Genomic DNA, 18,628 nt, shown 5'->3' with positions numbered 1-18,628 from the left:
GCCAGAGCCAGCCAGGACTTGAGCCTGAGCAAGGGTTAATTTGCCAAGGGACAGTGCTGCAAGAGAAAGAATAGGTTTTAGAGCAAGGAGAAAACCACCCACCTCTGCAAGCCGAAAGCCTTGTGCAAGCACTACCTCAGCCAGACCCAGACACTGGTATTAATGAGCACCTGAAGGCCTTATGTTAAGTGGCTGCATCTATCTGTGGAAGGAATGCGAGTTTTCAGTAGCTAGCACTCCAAATGTAGGCAACTGCACTGTCTTGTCAACTCTCAGATACACTACTTAATTCTATCCAGGCATAGATGTACCTGTGTAGGCTCTGACAGTGTCTTCTCAATGCAGTCACAGTGTGTGAACAAGATAGGTTTCCTAGTGAAGGTAACTGGATGCTTTTCTTAAAACATCTAACCTTGAGTCCACCCCACAAAATAAAGCCTTGGTTAGAGTAGTGCTCATAAAAAAGGTGAACCTAGTTCCTCAGACATTAAACATTATCCACAGAAGGGAATTGCTTTTCAAAGAGATTGTTTATACTGGGAAGAAAAGATCTCCACTTCTAATTATGAATGATGTATTGGTGAAAGCTAACAAGGGCCTGAGAGGCCCTTCCACAAGCATCCTCATGTGTGGTTTGCAAGGCTGCAAAGGATGGGGAAATGCCTGGGTAGTACCTGCGGACATTATGTGAATTCTAAAACTATTAAAATGAAACTTTCTCTTAGGAACCAAGGAAACAGTATTAAAACACACACTTGCTGAGGTTTGGAGGGTGGACAGACACAGAATTACAAAAAAGGTTAAAGGACACAATTTTAACCCAGAGTGATGATCACTGTGTTGATACCTACCCTACCCGTGTTCTTCCAGAAACCACTAACAGAAATATTACACTTCCTTCAGTGCATCTTGTTACCCTGACTAATATCAAGTAGACTGGAGGGGCAACCATTTGGAAACTGTCTCAGGAAGATAGGGCAACTTGACAGAATTGAGACAATTCTGTGGGCAATGCCACACCATGAAGAGTCCCAAGTAGTTCTCATCTCATCGGACGCAGCAAGCCTGTTTTCATTTAGAATGAGTAAGACCAACCAAACTGATTTCGGCCTCCCTGTTTAACTTCTAGCAAAACAAAACAAAACAACAACAACAACAAAATGTAGTTCCATCCAGCAACAAAAGAGAAAAACTAAATTTGCAGCAGGACCAGTTCTTGTGACTACCAACCTCATCTATTTTTTAATCTCCATCCTTTAGGTCTGAAATGAATCTCCCTGAAGCAGCATCAGACTTTGTGCCAAGTGACTAAGATATAAACATCCTTTTGCTTGTTCAGCAAGACATATGCTCTAAAGAAAACTGGGCTCAAAACAGGCACGTGTGTTTCTATAGAATAAGGGAGAACCCTCCATCTTGCGAGCCTTGTCTGAGCTTTGTCTCCACCATGATGATGGCAATCCGCTGTTCCCATGATCCTTCACACTAATGAACTGCTATAAATTTGGTTTGGCTGCTCCAGAGATTGCACTCAGCTTCTCTGCAATGCTGAGGATGCACCCTATATTCCAACCTCACCTTTTACAAGGTGTACTCAGCATTGTGGGCAAGTTCCATGGGAGGTTGTTCTATTTAAAGAACTACTCTTCCAGCACAATACAAAAAAAGTCATTTATGAAGATACAGGAGACACAACAAGCATAACGTCAAAGTCTCCTTTCCACACTCCATGGACTGCATGAGACCAAGGGGGTCCTCTGTAAGAAGGGAAGATGATACCACGAAGTGGCCACAGCAATGGAAGATCACACAGACTTAATGAGCATGAAGTCTCATATAGATGCTGAGAGGTCAGACAGACAAGGTGTGGTTCCCTGACTGAAAGTGTTCAGGGAAAGGAGAAGGCTGAACCAGAGCAGTCGTCTCCATACATTCTGTTCCTGACCTCAAACACAGGTACCACATTCCCTTCTTAATCAAATTTACTAAAATTATATTTTCCATAGACAAAAGCCCAGAATGCACAAATGCAAAATGTACAAATGCAATATCACAACTACTTTCATCTTTAATTTGCAGACAGCCAGACCCACAATCCTTGAAATTGCTTAAACTTAAAAATAGAAATGACAACATAGAATTTATAATGCTGATTTTCCAATTAAATCCTCAGTTAGAAATGGCAAAAAATTAAATGTCATCTATAAAACAGCCAAATCTTGGCTTGCAATGTATCTTTTAAAGGATGCTTTAACTGAAAAAATAATAAAGCTGTCATAATTGTGTAGCAGCCTGGATTAGGTGGTCAGTCTGATGTACATGATGAAGACCAAGCCACTGTCTGTGCCTGGGATAACACTTACAAGGAGAAACCATGACTGCTACAAAATCAGATACTTCCTAATAGTCTGGGCTTGTTTAATAACAAATGTTCAGTCTCCACAGTAAATAAAATGTTAAGTGGAGGGTAGTCAATACATATTGGTTGAATAAACACAGAAAAAGAGGATTTATATACAGTGTTTGTGAAACTGCCAGCTATGTATACATTGTTACTAAGTACACAGGTAGTCTTTGTTTTAAATTTGAAGGTCAAAGACTTTCTAGTAACACTAAAGAAAGACACTGTCTGGACTTTCAAGGCAGAGAAGAAGAGCAGGTCAAGAGTGATTTCAATTCATCTGGCTTCAGGAGGTATGGAGGAAGCATGGGTCAGTGGAGGTGAACTTGGGGTCCAGGTAGTGGAGGACAGCTCTTAGCTACGGCTAGCCAACAGTGTGGATTCGCTCATCCCATCTTCATAGTCAGCCTCTGAGGTAAACACTTGCTATTCGCTGAGGAGAGGTGACAGCTGGTCAATGCCAGCCTAGTGGGCACAGGAAGGAGCCTTCCCTCTTTCTCACCTCCTGCTTCTGGAATTACTAGAGAAGGCACTATACAGTGCACCCTGACAGCGTACACTTCAGAGCCATCCAAAAAATTCAGGCAGACAACTCAGGAAGAATTAAGGTCCAGGCACGCCAAAGTTTTGATTTTTGCCTAAAAAGACTATAGAAACCTTATCTCAATACAAGCCTAACATCTTGATAATGTTGATGCATTACGTATTGGCACCAATTTCATAGTAATTGAGTAGGTTAGAAAAACATTCAGGAAATACTTTAAAGTGGCATGAAAACGAGATAAATTGTGATACATCCATACTTATTTACAGTCATTACAAGACAATATTAGGAATTCAGACAGCTTGTTCTTCTAGTCTGTGAGCACTAGCTGAATAGTGTTTTCACTGAATTTTCTCTAGCTTTTTGTGGCAGTGTGCAGACAGTTCATTTTTCAAAGATTACTTTTTCTAATGAATGGCTTTGTGTTTTCGATTTCGGTGAGAACCAACCTCAAGCAATGCAAGCAATAGCTATAAAATGTACAGTTAAGTTAAATGGCCAATGAAAAAGAGTCCATCATAAATATCTAAATATTGAAATACATTATATTGTGGCTTGCTTCCAGTTTATTATTTTAAAATCTAACTCATTACCTATTTCATGTAACAACAATAAAATCCTTATTTGTTTAAACTAGGCACAGATAAAAGTTTACAAGTTTAAAAACTGAACAAGAATTGTCACGCTTTTCCAACAACGAAGATATTTTAGGAAGGTCTTCATAATTCAAATATCTGAGATAGCTTTATGACTTCCAAAGACATTACTGCCCACCTGTGCTGTGAGAACACACATGCTTTACTGTCAGATTCAGCACTGGTCAATTTAAGAAAGATTTTTAAAATATTTTCACTTTAATAATTTTAAAGTGTATATATACTTTGGTAATGCCATGCAGCTAATCTAAATTTATAATAAGTCAGCATTTAATTCATAGCCATTTTTTTTCTATAAGTAGACAATTAATGGTTCTACAAAAGAATAAAGTATGTTAGATGTATTGGTTCTCAGGACACAGATTTTATACTGATGCAGGTTTGTGGGATCATAGGAGGAAAGGAACCAGACTCACGTGAAATGGAAAGATTTTACCAAACAGGTATTGGCAGGGTCAGAGCTCATCAGCAGATGTTGAGAACCCACAGACTGACAGACCTTCTGGCCTTGGGCAGAAGACGGAAGGAAGTGTGTTCCTAGAACACACTGGTACCTGCTGGAGGCTCTACGAGGAGTGCAGGCTGATACCCCAGTTTCTTTCCCACCCATTTCCGATCTCTGGGGTATCTTTTGTGAGCCAGAACCAATTGAAAGTTGTAAGAGGTCAGCTGTCCCGGCAAAGAGCAGAGCAAGGAAGGGTGGCTTAGTGGAGGGGAACACACAGAGGGAGCTCAATCCTTATGCATCTGTCACTGAGGTCTGACACAGGAGAACCAAGCAGGTGCCTCTGACTTAATCTGCAATAAGTCTGCTAGGAAAAACATTTGGAAATGCTCCCTTTTGAAAGGAATGCTTTTAAAAATACAGTCTCTATCTTCATGTTTCTGTATTCTCCATCCTTAAAGATCTACTCAGTTTCTTCAGGTTCAATGATCTCTTTCTCAAAGCCTTTCTCAAAGGCTCATCTGAGCTCTCTGAGTCATGGGGAGTCTCCATATAACTGTAAATGAACATACAGTGCAGGAGTTCACCAAAGGCCCTACTAAACCTGGAGAGAACGCTAACAAAATGGCAATCCAGCCAGCCACAAAGACAATACCTAACAGCTCTCTCACACATTAAATTTGAAGCATACACTTGATCATTTGTTGAAGTTCTCTCGTTTATTAACTTCGTGTGTGCAGTGTGTATATGTGTGTGTGTATGTTTTATCTACCTTCTGATTGCGGGATAAAGGTAAACACATACAAGGAAGAGTCAAAGACACCATTTTCGAGAAGCCAGCTTAGCAGACCTGGAGGCTAGAGTGAGAAATGGTGCGCACTGCTGGCTGCTGGGCAACAGAGGCCCGATTTCGCACACCGCTGGCACGCCATGAATGTCTGCTGAATTGGCTAAACCTTTGTTTGTCTCCATAATCAACTACTGAAAACAGCACATAGATGCTTCTTGGGGAAAAATCCAACTAGTGTTTGAGGTTGCATATGCATGCATTCATACATACACATGCACACAAACAAATAGATGTCCTTTCGAGAGCAGATATACACGATCGTATCGTGTTTTTTCCTTTGACCTTAGAGAAAAATCTCATTTATTTGGAGAAAATCTTCACAATAAACTCCCACCTGCACATGCCCCAGCATACTTAAGGCATCATTTAGAAAACTGTGTTGTATCTTTTAATTCGGAAAACAGCTTTTTTTTTTCTGAACATGATAAAAAAAAAGTAGAATGTGGTATAAGAGCCAAGAGCAATTTATTTGTATTTATTAAATAAAAAAACTAGAAAGCAAAATGTTACAAACCTGGTCTTCACTAAACAAAAGGCTTAGTTTTATCAAAGTGTCCAATTACAAAAAAATTTTTTAAGCATCACCTTTAGGACTAAGTTACACCTAACTTGAGTCTGAACAGGCAACAGGAGGTTTTGGTGAAAACTGAAAGACTATTCCTATTCCACACTGGAATAACTTAGGATCAGACCCAATGTTTGCAGGATCTCTGTCTCTCAGACACTGATTTGAAATGGCCTTGGATACCCTCAGTGTAACACTCTTCAGAATAAAGAATTCCTTCCCTTTTACCGTAAGAAGAAATGAACCAAATCCCAGAGATCAGCAGTGACTGGGCCTTTGAACCCAGACTACAAGAGATGAAATCCTGTTTGGCGTGGAGACTCCATTTTGATGGAACAAAAGGAATGAGGCCTGTGAGAAAAGAGGACCTTTCCTGGATCTGCCCTCTCACTCCCAGGCTGTTCTCCCCAGGGTAGAAGCAGGGGGCAGGGCTGCCAGGAGCAGGAGCACTCTGCCTGTGGAGGTCAGAGCTGCACTTCCTTCTCCAAGCAGATGGGAATTCAGAACACAGCAAGAGGAAACTGCCTCTGAGTTCACCAAAACGCAAGGCCATGCTTAAAGTCGGAGGAAAGGAAAACAGAAACAGTTCGAATTCACTGTGGATAATCTGTAGTTCACTAACTCTACAATGCTAATTTACAAGCCTCATTGAAGGGTGTTTTCTTTCTTTCTTTTTTTTTTTTTTAACACCTTACACCAGAAGGCCCAAACAAGTTAAACCCCACAGCTGCACAATCAGCAACAATCAATTCTTTTTATTGCTCCAACTCAGTTTTTCAATTGTTTGCATCATTTGATGAATGTTAAGGAATTTTAGAAATCTATCTTCTGGAAACCTAAAAAATGCAAAGATTAAAAACTAATTTCAACAGAGCTTTACAAAAAAAAAAAGAATGTTACAATCAACTACTGATATCTGGATCTATCATATGAGGCACATTTTGGCTTTAAGGCTAAACCTCAAAGAGCATCATGAATAACTGGCAAGTGACTCAAACTGTCTCATGGAATGATGGTTCTGAGATGTTAGCTGCAAGTATAGACAAAAGAGGGCTGTTTCTTACTAGGACTAAGGAGACAGTACCTTGTAAAGATTTATATCATATATGATATAAAGGGAAGCCTAGGATCTGAGTCACAGGTCCAACTGTGCTATACTTTAAATGGCATGAGAACCCAGGCATTTGGCATTGACCAAGTAAAATTTTAGCCAGTTTGAACTGGTGCTGTCACCTGTCCCCAGAACGGCAGTTTTCAACCTGTGGATGGAGGCCCCTTCAGGAGGCCAACAACAGGTGGATACCAGATAGCCACATTATGATTCCTAACTCCAGCAAAATTACAGTTACAAAGTAGCAATGAAATAATTTTATGATTGGAGGTCACCACAGCATGAGGAACTGTGTTAAAGGGTCGCAGCACTAGGAAGATTGAGAACCAATGCTCCAACAGAATCCTGATTCTAAAAGTATGAGAAGCCTAAAAGAGTGATTAAGTGTGATATTTCTAATGACTCTTCCTTCTCAATTACATGGTATCCTTTAGTCACTACGTCTCTGGACAACACATCCTTACAAACGGTACATTAACATTTGTGGTTTTAACACAGTACACAGAAAAGGGATGAGGGAGCTAGGATGTGATGGATCTGAAACCTTATATGGAGATGTGGAGGTCACAGGCCTTCACAGATACTCATCAAAAGCGGCATAAAGAGGGAGAGGCAGGAAGTGAGTCACGGATTTGGGAATGGTACACCACCTGGCTCTTACAAGTGACCAGGCTAGAGGTCATGAACCCAAGTGCAGCCTTATGAGAATGGCTCAAACTGGACCCAGGGATGGAAACAGGTTACATGTGGGAGGTTCTTCCACTGTTCGCTGAGTCAGGAAAAAAAAAAGTAGAGATTTGAAGACAGGGATTAAAACAAAGGATGGGTCAGCTAATCACGTCTGCATAATATACATTCAAGGAAAGCCTGCAGTCTTGAGAAGCACAGGTGTGGATCGGAGAGCGCAGTGATAGATACATAGAAGGAATGAATCCCTGACATCGAGTTGACAGACCAGCAGTGGGCACTGTTCACGAAAGCCTCCTCGGAGGACAGGCTGGCGACCACCTAGCTGAAGCCAACCTTCCCTGTTTATGTGCTCCACGAAAACAGAATTCTGACCCCCATGTCTTGCTCTTGCTTACACCTGACTGGGCATCACTCAAGCAGGTGCTAGAAGACATGGGAGTGGCCGACAATGTCGCTGGTCGCCAGGGTACTGCAAGGCTAGGCTACTGCTCCCGCGGGGTGTTTTCCAGACACCTTTCGGGGTTAGAGCCGCCGCCTCATTATCCAGCTCTCACCTCTTCTTTCATGCCAGACCATGAGTTGGCAAGGCTTTCTGGGGATTTCTCAGAATCTAGAAGCTGGAAAAAAACTATCCAGTTTTCAAGTGAATCTGCAGCTTGTTCGGCCACCCCTTTTTTTCCTCATGGGGCACTTACAGGCAGGCTTCGGAACAGCGGCGGCGGAGGTCTGCTATTGGGTTTCCTCCCGTATATGTCTAAGTTGCTTCACCCCCCCGCCCCCCCAAAAAAAATCTCGAAGAAACAGAGGAGGCTGGGGAAGTGGCTAGAAGTGGCTGTCCCGGAATCCCCGGAGGCCACCTTGGCCCCAACAACCCGCTGTCTGCAGAGCCACACACTGCGAGGTTCCCGCTGCGGGTGGTCGCTGGCTTGCTTCGGCCTCGCACAAGTACCAGCCCCGCCCGCTGCAGTCTGGATTCCACTAGGTCCGCGGCCCTCCGGCCTCGGCCTACCTGTTCTTGCCGCGAGGCGCGGGACCGGTCCTCTCCTCTTGTTCTCACTGGGCGAGGATGCATTTCCATGTTGTTTTCGAACACGTGTGTGGTCTAAGTCTACGAGGGCGGGGTAGGTGCCCAAGGTACGAGGGAAATGCACTTTTCTAGGCGCGGACACAAAACACGTTCCGAGAATCAAGGAGGAAACTACCGGCTCTTGCTTTGCACGCGGCGTCCTGGCGCGAGGCCCACCTGTCTAGCCCGCACACGTGCCCTCGAGCGAACGAGTTCACGAGTTCACGCGTGACCCCGGGTCGCTCCGATGTCCTGCCCGCGCCAAGTGCGCCCCCAGGGCCGCCACGCAGGCTCCGCCCCGCACGTACGTGCCCTTAGCCAGCCCGTGGCTGCCGCTGCCCCGCGCGCTCGCGCCCACGGGGTGGCGCTCCTGCCCGCCCCCGCACCCACGCGGCGCCTCTGGGCCGGAGCGAACCTGCACTCGCGACCCGCCGCGCGCCGCCTCCTACCTGAGAGCCCGCGAAGAGGGCGCGCGAGAAGATCGGGGCTGTTGCGGGCAACGCGACCAGGGAGAAGGCTCCGGGCGAGCGGCTGCGGTGGACAGTCCGGGAGCGCGCGCGCGCTCCCTCCCTCGCTCCCTTCACCGACTCCCGGCCGGAGCCCAGCCCCGCAGCAGCGCGCCGCCCGCCTCGCCGCGCCTAATAACAACGGCGCCCTGGGTCAGGTGGCCGCGCGCGGACCGGGCAGCCATTGGCTCGGCGGGGAGCGCGGTGCGTCGGGATTGGCTGGGAGGCGGGGCCTCGCCGGAGGCTGGGCGGGGCCGCTCAGAGAGGCTGGCTGGGAGGGGCGGGGGCGGGGCCAGGCTTGGTCCGCGCCTTTGTGCCCGGCGCGCGCTCTCTGCCCGCTCCGGCTGCAGCGCCTGCTGCATCAATAATTCAGAGCGGCGGCGGCGGCGGCAGCGGCGAGTGCGGACAGGAGGCGGCGGCAACAGCGGGGACCAGGCAGTAGAGGCTATGCATCCAAGTGCGGCTGGCCGGCCGCGGCACCCCTGAGGCCCGGGCGGGGCTCCGGGTGCACCGCGCGAGGGGACGTTTGTCCTGGAGTCCGAAGGAGAGGCGTAGTGGCCCAGGAGGCGTCGGCGGAGCTGTACACAGAGCTGAGGAGGGGGCTTCGGAGCAGGGCTGGGGAGGGGGGCGGCTGGCTCTGGCAGCCCCCGGGGTGGGGGGCGGGGTGGGCGCCGGAGGCGCGATGCTGGGCGTTGTGGAGCTGCTGCTGTTGGGGGCTGCGTGGCTGGCAGGCCCAGCCCGCGGGCAGAATGAAACAGAGCCTATCGTGCTGGAGGGCAAGTGTCTGGTGGTGTGTGACTCCAACCCCACGTCTGACCCAACGGGCACTGCTCTGGGCATCTCCGTGCGCTCGGGCAGCGCCAAGGTGGCTTTCTCTGCCATCAGGAGCACCAACCATGAGCCGTCCGAGATGAGTAATCGCACCATGATCATCTACTTCGACCAGGTGAGTTCCCTGATCCCTTGCAGCATCCAGAGCGGGTTGGTGAGGGGGTGACAGGGAGAGCGTGGAAATCAGATGTAGGATCTTCTCCAAGGGCCCTGCGGAGGCTCGAGTACCACACTCGGACGGACTCCGGTCTACCCCCTTTCGTTCCTGTCTCCTTATAGGTACTAGTGAACATCGGGAACAACTTTGACTCAGAACGGAGCACTTTCATCGCCCCGCGCAAAGGGATCTACAGTTTTAACTTCCACGTGGTGAAAGTCTACAACAGACAGACTATCCAGGTCAGCTGCCACCTGGGGGCCAGGCTCTCAGTAGGGGGTTGCTGGCCGCAGGGGTCTGTCGGAGGCTCTGTGGAAGCAGGAGGCAGCAATCAGTGGCAGACGCCCTGACTGTAGGGGACAGGTAGCAGGGCCACACGGTTCTTTGGCACGCACCGCCCATTAAGCTGTCCAGGGTTCCTGAGACTCAGTTTTATCTCCAGAGACATTTTCTGGCTTTTGCTTTCTGGGCCCTTCTGTAAAGGCTCCTCGGTTTCCCTTAGGGACTCCTGGGACTTGCTGTAAGGGTTGTAAGCTCTACAGACAGCTAGGGCTTCAGTACGATCTCCTCCACGCCCGCTTTCTAGGCTCAACAATTCGCTGCAGCCCAAAGCCTTTCTGGCAGCTTTTCCGCTTCAGCACCTCGGACAGAATCTCGTTCCCTAACCCTACACCCTTCCTTCGCAGACTTGTTTTTAAACTTGAGTCTCCAAGGGTGGACAGAGGAAAAGGTCGAGGTGGGGATGGAGGAGTAGTGAGTGCTACTTCCTCCAGGTCCAACCGTGGCCAGGCCAGCATCCACCCGCTAGCTAGGTCTCCATGTCCGGGTTACCTTAGAGCTCTCGCAGAGGTAGACAGCGCAACTGGGGACCGGGCGCCTGACCCTAGGCCGATGCCGCTACCGCAAGGGCACAACCAGGCGATGGCGGGCGCAGCAGGATCTGGGGCGAGAACTGAACGGGTGACTTAGGGACGGAGCTCTAGTGCATTTTCGCAGGTCTTGGAATTCTGGATAGCCTCTCCAGGCCGCTTCTAATCTGCTTCACGCAGCGTCTCCGCTATGCGTCCTCCGCCCCCGTATTCTGGCCACAAACCCTGGGAGAGGCCCGAGATGTGGTTGTTTGTTTTGTAATTCAGGGCGCACGGGGAGCAGAGTTGCTAGGGGCAAGCTGGCTAGAGGCCAAAGGTCTCAGGACGCTACGCCCACCTGCGGGTTTATGCCCAGACTGGATTCGCTTGGCGCGCTCGCTCGTTTAAGAAGCTGGAGAGAGCCCGACTGCCGCTCTAGAGAGGCAGACCCTTCCTCTACCTAAATACGGTGTGGGTCCCCGTTAGAGTCTCCGCAGTGAGCAGCCCAAGCCCCGTTTCGTCCCGCACGCCTCGTGCCCCATCAGTGCCCCCAGGCCTTTGAGGCAGCTAGCCGAGCACCTATGTTGGCGCTCCCCCGCCGCTTGGGTACCCGCTTAGGTGGCGCTTCTGATGCAGGCCTTTCTCTTTCTCAGGTGAGCCTCATGTTGAATGGGTGGCCGGTGATTTCGGCTTTTGCTGGTGACCAAGACGTGACCCGCGAGGCCGCGAGCAACGGCGTCCTCATCCAGATGGAGAAAGGCGACCGAGCATACCTCAAGCTGGAGCGGGGGAACTTGATGGGGGGCTGGAAGTACTCAACTTTCTCTGGATTCCTCGTGTTCCCCCTCTGACTGGCTCATTACGGGAATGGAGGCAGGAGAAAGGCAGGAGGGGAGTGAGAAAGAGGCCGAAAATTACCAGGGCGAGGAAGCGGCGCCACCGGAAACTTCCTACGTGTTCCTAGCTACAACTGGGCACAAAGGTGCGCGCCGCCTGCGGTCCAACTTCTTCCGCTCCCTTACTAAGAGAAGTAAATTTCGCTTAGCTCTGCACACTCCCATTTCCAAAAATAAACTCGCCTCCCCCAAGCCAGTCGCAGTAATCGAGGAAGAGACTGCCTTGTCATTGTTCCTTACCCACGTCCATGTCCCCAACAATTAACGAAGTAATGTGAAATGTTTCTCCCGACCCGACCCCCCTGAACCCTGCCACTTACTGAAACTTAGTATGCCCCCCAGTTTGAAGAGGGGAGTTCAGTTTGTTTTCTGTTTCTGTTTTTGAATGGGGCAGGTAGTTTTAATATAACAGGTTTTGCTCGTCAAACACCGCGCGAGTTAAGCTGGAGAGACTTGCCCTCAGCTGCTTGTTAGCGGAGGAAGGACTCGCCCTCGTGGTGACCGGCTTAATTATACATAAATATGTATACGTATCATTTGTACACGAAGAGCTCTTCCGGGTGGACGCTGGCTGTATTCCGTATTTCTGTCCTGTTCGGAGTGATCGTGAAATCTAAGGCTGCTTGGTGTTTGTTCTCTGATGCTTGTCAATGCCCTGTGTTCTGTGGCTCCGCCAAACGCCAAGGAGGTTCTTCGGGACGCTTCCTCTTCCTCTGTAACATACGTGTGAATAGCCAAAATTTAATTTTGCTTTAATCCAATAAAGTCAAAGTGGGACTTTTATTTTTCTGAAACAGCTTTCTAAACTTCGCATTTTGCGGGTTGCGAGGTTGAGGGCTTGGGCTGCCCAAGACGGGCGGAGAAGCAGGTGACTTGGAAGATGCAACCAGAGAGGCCAGGGCACAAGGGCTTCTTCGCAGAGCCTGTTCTGCGCTTCCTCCCGCAGCAGGCTCCTTCTGCCTTCCCTGTGCCCCTTGCTTTGATAGATCGTGAGAAATCTGACCCAGATCCTGCTAGGCGTGACTGAGGGCCTGGAAGCAGTTCCTTGTCCACCCTCAATTCCAAATGCATCAGGAATCATTCCCAAGTCTAGGACCCGAACCCGCCTGCCCCGTGTGACAGTGTCCTCACGCCTACTGTCCCTGGATGTCTCCAGCTCTATCCACTCCGCAGCTCCCGAAGCACCTTATATTTTGTACCAGCGCCTCTGAACTTGAGGTCCACCCGCCAAACAACCCGGGCGCCCAGACCTGCGATTGCGCTCATTCGCAGGACTTTAGAGGGGTTCGTCCAGAAGTTTTGATTGTATCGAAACATAATGTGAAAGCAAAATTGAAATAAACGACTTCGTTTTAAGTCTGGAACACTGACCCTGTGTTGGACGCGGGTGATACAACGGCAGAAGCGGGTGGAAGCGGAGAGCCCAGAACCGAGGGGCTTCCGTGGTTGTGGGCTCTCCTAGGGGATTTTTCTTGGGCTTAGATTCAGATTCGAGTTTAAGTGCTTGGGGGTGGGGGTGGGGGAAACGGGGTCAATAACAACGCAGCAGGCTAAATTTCTGACATTTCTGCCTCCTTCTTCGCTGATTGCTTCCCAAACACCGCCGGGCTGGAAACTTCAGTACTGGTGGTGCTCAACCACACGGTAGTCTAAGGTGCCTCGGGCAGCAGCGCCCTTCACAGTTCCAGGGGCCCAGGGGACTGTGGGAGACAACAGGGGCCTTCCGAAGTGAAGCGCAATCGAGTGCCTGTCTCTTCCATCTCCACAGTTCCTCACCCCGCTTCAGTCCCACCGGAAGAGGGGCCTTATAGGAATTTAGTAGAAAAGCAATTATTCTTCCCACCCTTTTTCTTTTTAGTAAGAGCTTTGTCTTCAGGCTTCATGCTGGGAGGCACACGGGTCAAGGATAATGGGAGTCTGCCAGGGAACTACCTTGACCAATGACTCAACTGTGCAGAGCCTACCCTCCGAAGTGTAGAGGCCAGCGCTACCGCTCCAGGCTTACAGGCTGTGGAGCTTAGGTGCCTGCTACACCTGCGGGCTGCTTCCAGCTCACCTTGAAGCTCAGGGAGCTTCCAGAATGCTGCCCGATTCTCTTCTTAATGGCAAAACCATCCGAGTTTTAGCGGTCAGGGCTCTGGTTCAGGGGAATCACCAGGCTGAATTCCACCTGGGTAACTCGGGCAAGTCTCCCTGCCCTCATGTCGCCCTTCTGTATAAATGCAGGGAGTAGTCTAAACATCTCCAGAGTTTCTCCTTCTCTGAGGACTCAACCATTCTCTGGTTTGGAACCGGGGCCTACAGGTTCCATTGCCTCAGTGAGTGACTGGAATTGTACTAATCCCAGAAGAAGGCAGGGGACTGTGGGTCCAAACTGGGGCCCAGATCAGAGTCTCAGCTAGTGAAGGGAGAGCCAGAGGAAGAAGAGGAAAAATTCTCTCTGATTCTGCTCCAGCTCTACTTGGCCCGTGGTAGACCTGGGTCCATACTTCTGAGGTTGGCATTCAAACCCATTATTAGCATCTGATTCCACAGCTCCTCCTTCATCTGTCAGGCCTTCCCCAGGCCATTTGACCATTCATCTCCCCCTCCTTTCTCTCTGTACCTACACATTCCATCCCAGCCTTGAAGCTATTCTTTCTTTCTTTTGTTTTTCAAAATTCCATTTCACAAAGGATCTAAGTTCGGCTTAAAGGTGCCTCTTCTTGGGAGCTGTCCCAGGCACAGAGCAGGTGAAGGTCTCCCTAGGAGGCTTTCTGCCCACTTGCTCTTTGCCCTTCAGGGAGGGTCCAGTGTGGTGTTGGTAGGGAAAGAGCCACTTGGGATTGGGCTTGTCTCCCCTTGTTGCTTTGGGTTTCACATGGAATGGCCACCCACATTTACCTGAGCAGGGTGGTGGAGACCTCCCCCATGCTCCTGGTATGTGACATTTGGGCATCTTCTCCTTTGGGGTGACGGTGGTGGCTGAGTATTCCCCTGGTCAGAGACAGGTGAACTAACCTATGCCTGAAAATTGGGTCCCAAATGGGGTCATGAGAGACTCTAAGTGACAGGCTGGAGAAGGATGGAGAAGAAAGACCCTGGAGAGCTGCAGTTCCCTGGGGACTTCCTTCCTGTCCCACCCAGAAGCTTAGGAGGTAGGCGGGTGGGGTGATTTAGAAACCTCCCCCTTACTTTGGTTCCCTTTAAGGCTTTTGAAGCCTCTGATCCCTGGCAGATCTGGGCCAACCTCCTGCTTTCATCTAAAGTAAGTTGCTTCAGATCCCAACAAGTAGGGGTTCCAGGACCACCCCGGAATTTTGCCTCACCCTGGGTCTGAAAAAGCTTCTCCCCCAGATGAGTCTCTGGTCCTCAGCAGCCTGGATAGTATCCAGTCCCCTTTTCTACACCCCAGGACAGCAGAATTGTCGTCATTTCTCTGTACCCCTCCAAGGAGTGTGGGGTCTTACCTAGCTCTAGCACTGTTTCCCCCCCCCCCCCACTCGCGCCGCAAACCTCTGCCTCTCTGAGGGCAGAGGATAAAGCTTATTCTCCGAGGTGGCGTCCTTCAGCAAGAAGTATAGGAGTGTGGCGAAGGGAACTCAGGGCAGCTTCACAGAGTGCACTGTGCCTAGAGCCCTGTGGGCCGGTGGTTGGGGCCACCCACCCAAGTTCCCTGGAGCCACCAGTAGCTTGCCGCACTGGAGGAACACAGGGGCCTGCGCCTGAGCGTGAGCAGCGTGCTGCGGTGGATGACTCCTAATGAGAACATAATTACCCAGGTGGAGAGAGAGCCTCACTCGCCTCTAATTGTCCTCTTAATGGGGTGGGAGAGGGGAGGGGCAGGCGCTGGCGCGCGGAGGATGCGGACTAGGGTCCTGGGGCCTAGGACCTAGGGGAAGGTCCCTCCCTCTCTGACTGTGGTGATTTTACCCTCACCTCAGTACCATTTTGAACCTTGCTTTCCTCAACTCCAGATGGCTAAGGACGGGTTACAGTTTTTGGTACTTGGTCTAACTTCTTTTTTATGCTAATCTGTGTAAGCCAAGGCTTCCCAGCTCTCAGCTAGTCCCCTCTCACCAGGCACTTGCGCCTGCCCACCACAGTCACATCAAACTGGGAAGCCCAGGAAGGACCAGGTGAGGCCAGAAGAAGTACCCAGGTGCACCAGCCCTCCTGTCTTTGGACTAATACGGTGTGTGTTTGTGGGGGTGTGTGAAGTGGGGGGAGGAGGGAAATGGATTTCCCAGAGATCATTACAAAGTCTCTCGAGGTCTTTCACAGGGTTGGTTCATCATAGAGCACAACTCTCCCTTGAGTCTCACTTCCTCATATTCAAATAGAGAAAATAGTGTCTTCACTATGGAAAAAGACATCCCATGCTCATTCCCAGCTGATGTACAGTAGGTGCTGAATAAATGACAGTAACAATAAATAGTATTAGACACCTGGCCTGGTGTGCCACACTGTCACAGAGGTGGGGCATAAGTGAACGTCTAGGAGAAGTTCCGTTTTGGTCAGACTGCAAATCTGAAACCAGGTTAAAGAAAAGTATACAGGGAGTACAGGGCATTGTGGGTTCAGGACCAGATCCTCTGGATTTCCTCCTCCAACACATTCTTCTTTTCTGCTGCTTATATATTTGCATTTTTCAATGCTGCTGAATATTTCTGTCTGCAAGCCTGTGCTCTCTTTACTAGACCCTGAATGCTGTTCCCTGCTGGCGTGTCTGTATGCCTTTGGAGGTGATTCCTTCCAAAGCTGTATCTTCCTTGTGCTCTCCTTCCTTGGCTCTGTGTGCATATCACAGCACCTGGTGTAGGGCCAGTGTCCTGTGATGATGTCATGATCTAAAACAAATTGTGCCTGGCACAAATGCAGAGTATGAGCCAATCAAATGTTCTTTGGAGAATTTCCTGGAGCCCTCAGTCCCTCCCCCATGATCCAGCACCCCCTATCTCCCTGACAGGAACACTGATGGAAATATCCCTCTGGTCTCATGTAGTTGACCCCCTCATTCACTCTCTGCATTCACTAGAGGATGAGTTTATCCCCAGGAAGTTCCTGCTATGATTCTAGGATGGCAACAAGCAGGGGCAATAAGGAGGAGGCTTGGAAATGCTGTGTGGGCCGATGCTCAGATTTGCTATGTCTTGTCTCTGAGAAGGTGCTTTGCTGTGCATAGCTGAGAATGCCTGTGAAGTTGTGTGAACACATTCCAGAGCCCAAGTATGTCATCGTTCTGCACATACAGTGACAGGTGTGGAGTAAGGGACAGGAGACACTTTCCTTGATGTGATCAGGTTACAACCTCACCTCAGGACTTGGCTCTACAAAACTTTCCCTAACTGCGATTCAGCACCTACCCCTTGACTCTCCATCTGGCCTCTTAGATTATACCTACCCACAGTAATACACAAGCAAAGCATCTCTTGATGAACAGTTGAACAGGTATAAATACTCCAGTTATGGGGCTCCCGGGATTGTAAGAGTCTGAAGTACAGACTCAGCATTAGGCATCTCCCAAAGTCTTTGCTGTCCCTCTGGACAGCCCCATTTGTGTTAGGATGGAATTGCATTATATCAGTTGTCTGTAGTTGACCCAATTTGTCTTCCCCTGCTGCTTGCCCAAATCATGCCCAACATGCTGTGAGCACCATAGTGGACAGGGGCCAGGCTTTATTTTTCTTAAAGGACAAGAATAACATTGTCTTCCCTCCAGCATAAGACACCATGAATCAGGACCAGGAAGATGGCTCACCAGCAAACGTGCTTCCACATGTGCATGCTGACCCGAGTTCAATTCCTGGATCCTACAGGAGAAGACTGACTGCCAAAAGAGGGATAGAGCAAGCAACATACGCTAACAATAAATAAGATTTTATAATCGTTTTAAAAATCCCGCGGATTAACATTAGGTGATTGGTTGTTTCAGGAATCCTGGATCAAGCAATTTGTTTACAGTCATATGTAGGTCTTGACCCTGCAGTGCCAAGGAGCTGGTGAAACCCAGTAGGTTGCCAGGTATAAAGAGTAACCTTGGCCAGTGAAGGGGATGCACCTCCATTCATGGCAGCCATACTATCTCTGGGATTTTGTCCTAATTAACAAAGAATGGACTCTGAATGTACTTTACAACTTTGGGATGCAACAATCTTAGAGGTGAAGTAGGCTTGGCTGTCTCCTAACCACCTCCCCTCAAAAAAAAAAAAAAAATCAAGGATTCCCTAAGTCCTCTTGTAGGCTAAAAAGTCTGAGCCTTCTGGGTTTAAAAACCACCAATCATTGAGTTCAAAATCCCACCAATCCCTATGCTCACCCCAAGCTCAGGACTTGAAATCCTACCAATCCCCATGTTGGAAATCTCTACCCTAGAAAACCCCGCCCCCAAGAAACCCTATACATCACCTACCTCATGCTCATTTCCCGCTGCTTCTTGCCTGAGCAGAGGCAGCCACCCTCTTGTGTCTTTCCCAATAAATCTCTTGTTTGAGGTCTGCTGTGCAGTATGACTTTGTGGTATTCCATGGCTCCTGACTGCCGGCATAACTTGCCTTTCAGGGTTGCAACACTTCTATAGGGGAAACCTTTTCCATCGTAGCTGTAACACTCACACCCCCTCCCTTCCTCAGCTCCAGTGTCCAACAGGGAATTATCTGGAATGTTCTGAAGCCTGCTTAAACCTGCTCATCGGGTGAAGCACTCAAAGACCTTTCTTCCATAGTCAGAAATTACTGCAAAGCTTTCAAAGAGGAAAGAGGGAATCACTAACAAAAGAGAGACAACTGGGCATCTCTTCCTCCTCATTTAAAAAGAAGCTGCGTGTGCTCCTCAGATCTAGCATTAAAGACTCTCCCTTGCATTCTGAGAGGCTCAAAAATAAACTCCCCATTGTATACTTTGCTGAGAGTTCAGATGAGTTTATAATGACCAAGAGGGTCCAAATACAGAGGACGCTGCTGCTCACAGACTGCTATGCTACCAGCTCGTGTTGCTCACTTTAGACCTCGGCAACGTTCTCAGTGCTCTCCCTCTCACTCTGTCCTCTGGGAGGCGTGCCTTTCAGGTGATGGGTTATTCTGA

General features: G+C 49.1%; 1 protein-coding gene and 1 long non-coding RNA gene across 2 annotated transcripts in view; one reads left to right on the top strand and one right to left on the bottom strand.

Moving 5' to 3' along the window:
* Nucleotides 1-8,924, bottom strand: part of LOC125396589 (uncharacterized) — a 44,399-nt gene extending 35,475 nt beyond the window's left edge. The window contains exon 1 of the long non-coding RNA XR_014999170.2: nucleotides 8,778-8,924. This is a non-coding gene — a long non-coding RNA (uncharacterized LOC125396589). The remainder of the gene's footprint in view (nucleotides 1-8,777) is intronic.
* Nucleotides 8,925-9,489: 565 nt separating this feature from the next.
* On the top strand, nucleotides 9,490-12,349 carry Cbln1 (cerebellin 1 precursor). The gene is made up of 3 exons (XM_048428571.2): nucleotides 9,490-9,780; nucleotides 9,945-10,064; nucleotides 11,324-12,349. The coding sequence occupies exons 1-3, from the start codon at nucleotides 9,517-9,519 to the stop codon at nucleotides 11,519-11,521; spliced, it is 582 nt and encodes a 193-aa protein (XP_048284528.1). The 5' UTR covers nucleotides 9,490-9,516; the 3' UTR covers nucleotides 11,522-12,349.
* Nucleotides 12,350-18,628: the final 6,279 nt, after the last annotated feature.

The sequence above is a fragment of the Myodes glareolus genome, chromosome 22, assembly GCF_982192425.1.
Source record: "Myodes glareolus chromosome 22, mMyoGla1.1, whole genome shotgun sequence".
In the NCBI taxonomy this organism is placed as follows: Eukaryota; Metazoa; Chordata; class Mammalia; order Rodentia; family Cricetidae; genus Myodes; species Myodes glareolus.
Note: the sequence above shows the minus strand (reverse complement) of the source record. Positions and strands in the feature narration are given on the sequence as shown.

Bases quoted from the DNA above. Each gene is read 5' to 3' on its own strand.
- Cbln1 (XM_048428571.2), top strand. From the start codon at position 9,517: ATGCTGGGCGTTGTGGAGCTGCTGCTGTTGGGGGCTGCGTGGCTGGCA. The intron at 9,781-9,944 runs GTGAGTTCCCTG...GTCTCCTTATAG, and splicing joins TGATCATCTACTTCGACCAG to GTACTAGTGAACATCGGGAA. The intron at 10,065-11,323 runs GTCAGCTGCCAC...TCTCTTTCTCAG, and splicing joins ACAACAGACAGACTATCCAG to GTGAGCCTCATGTTGAATGG.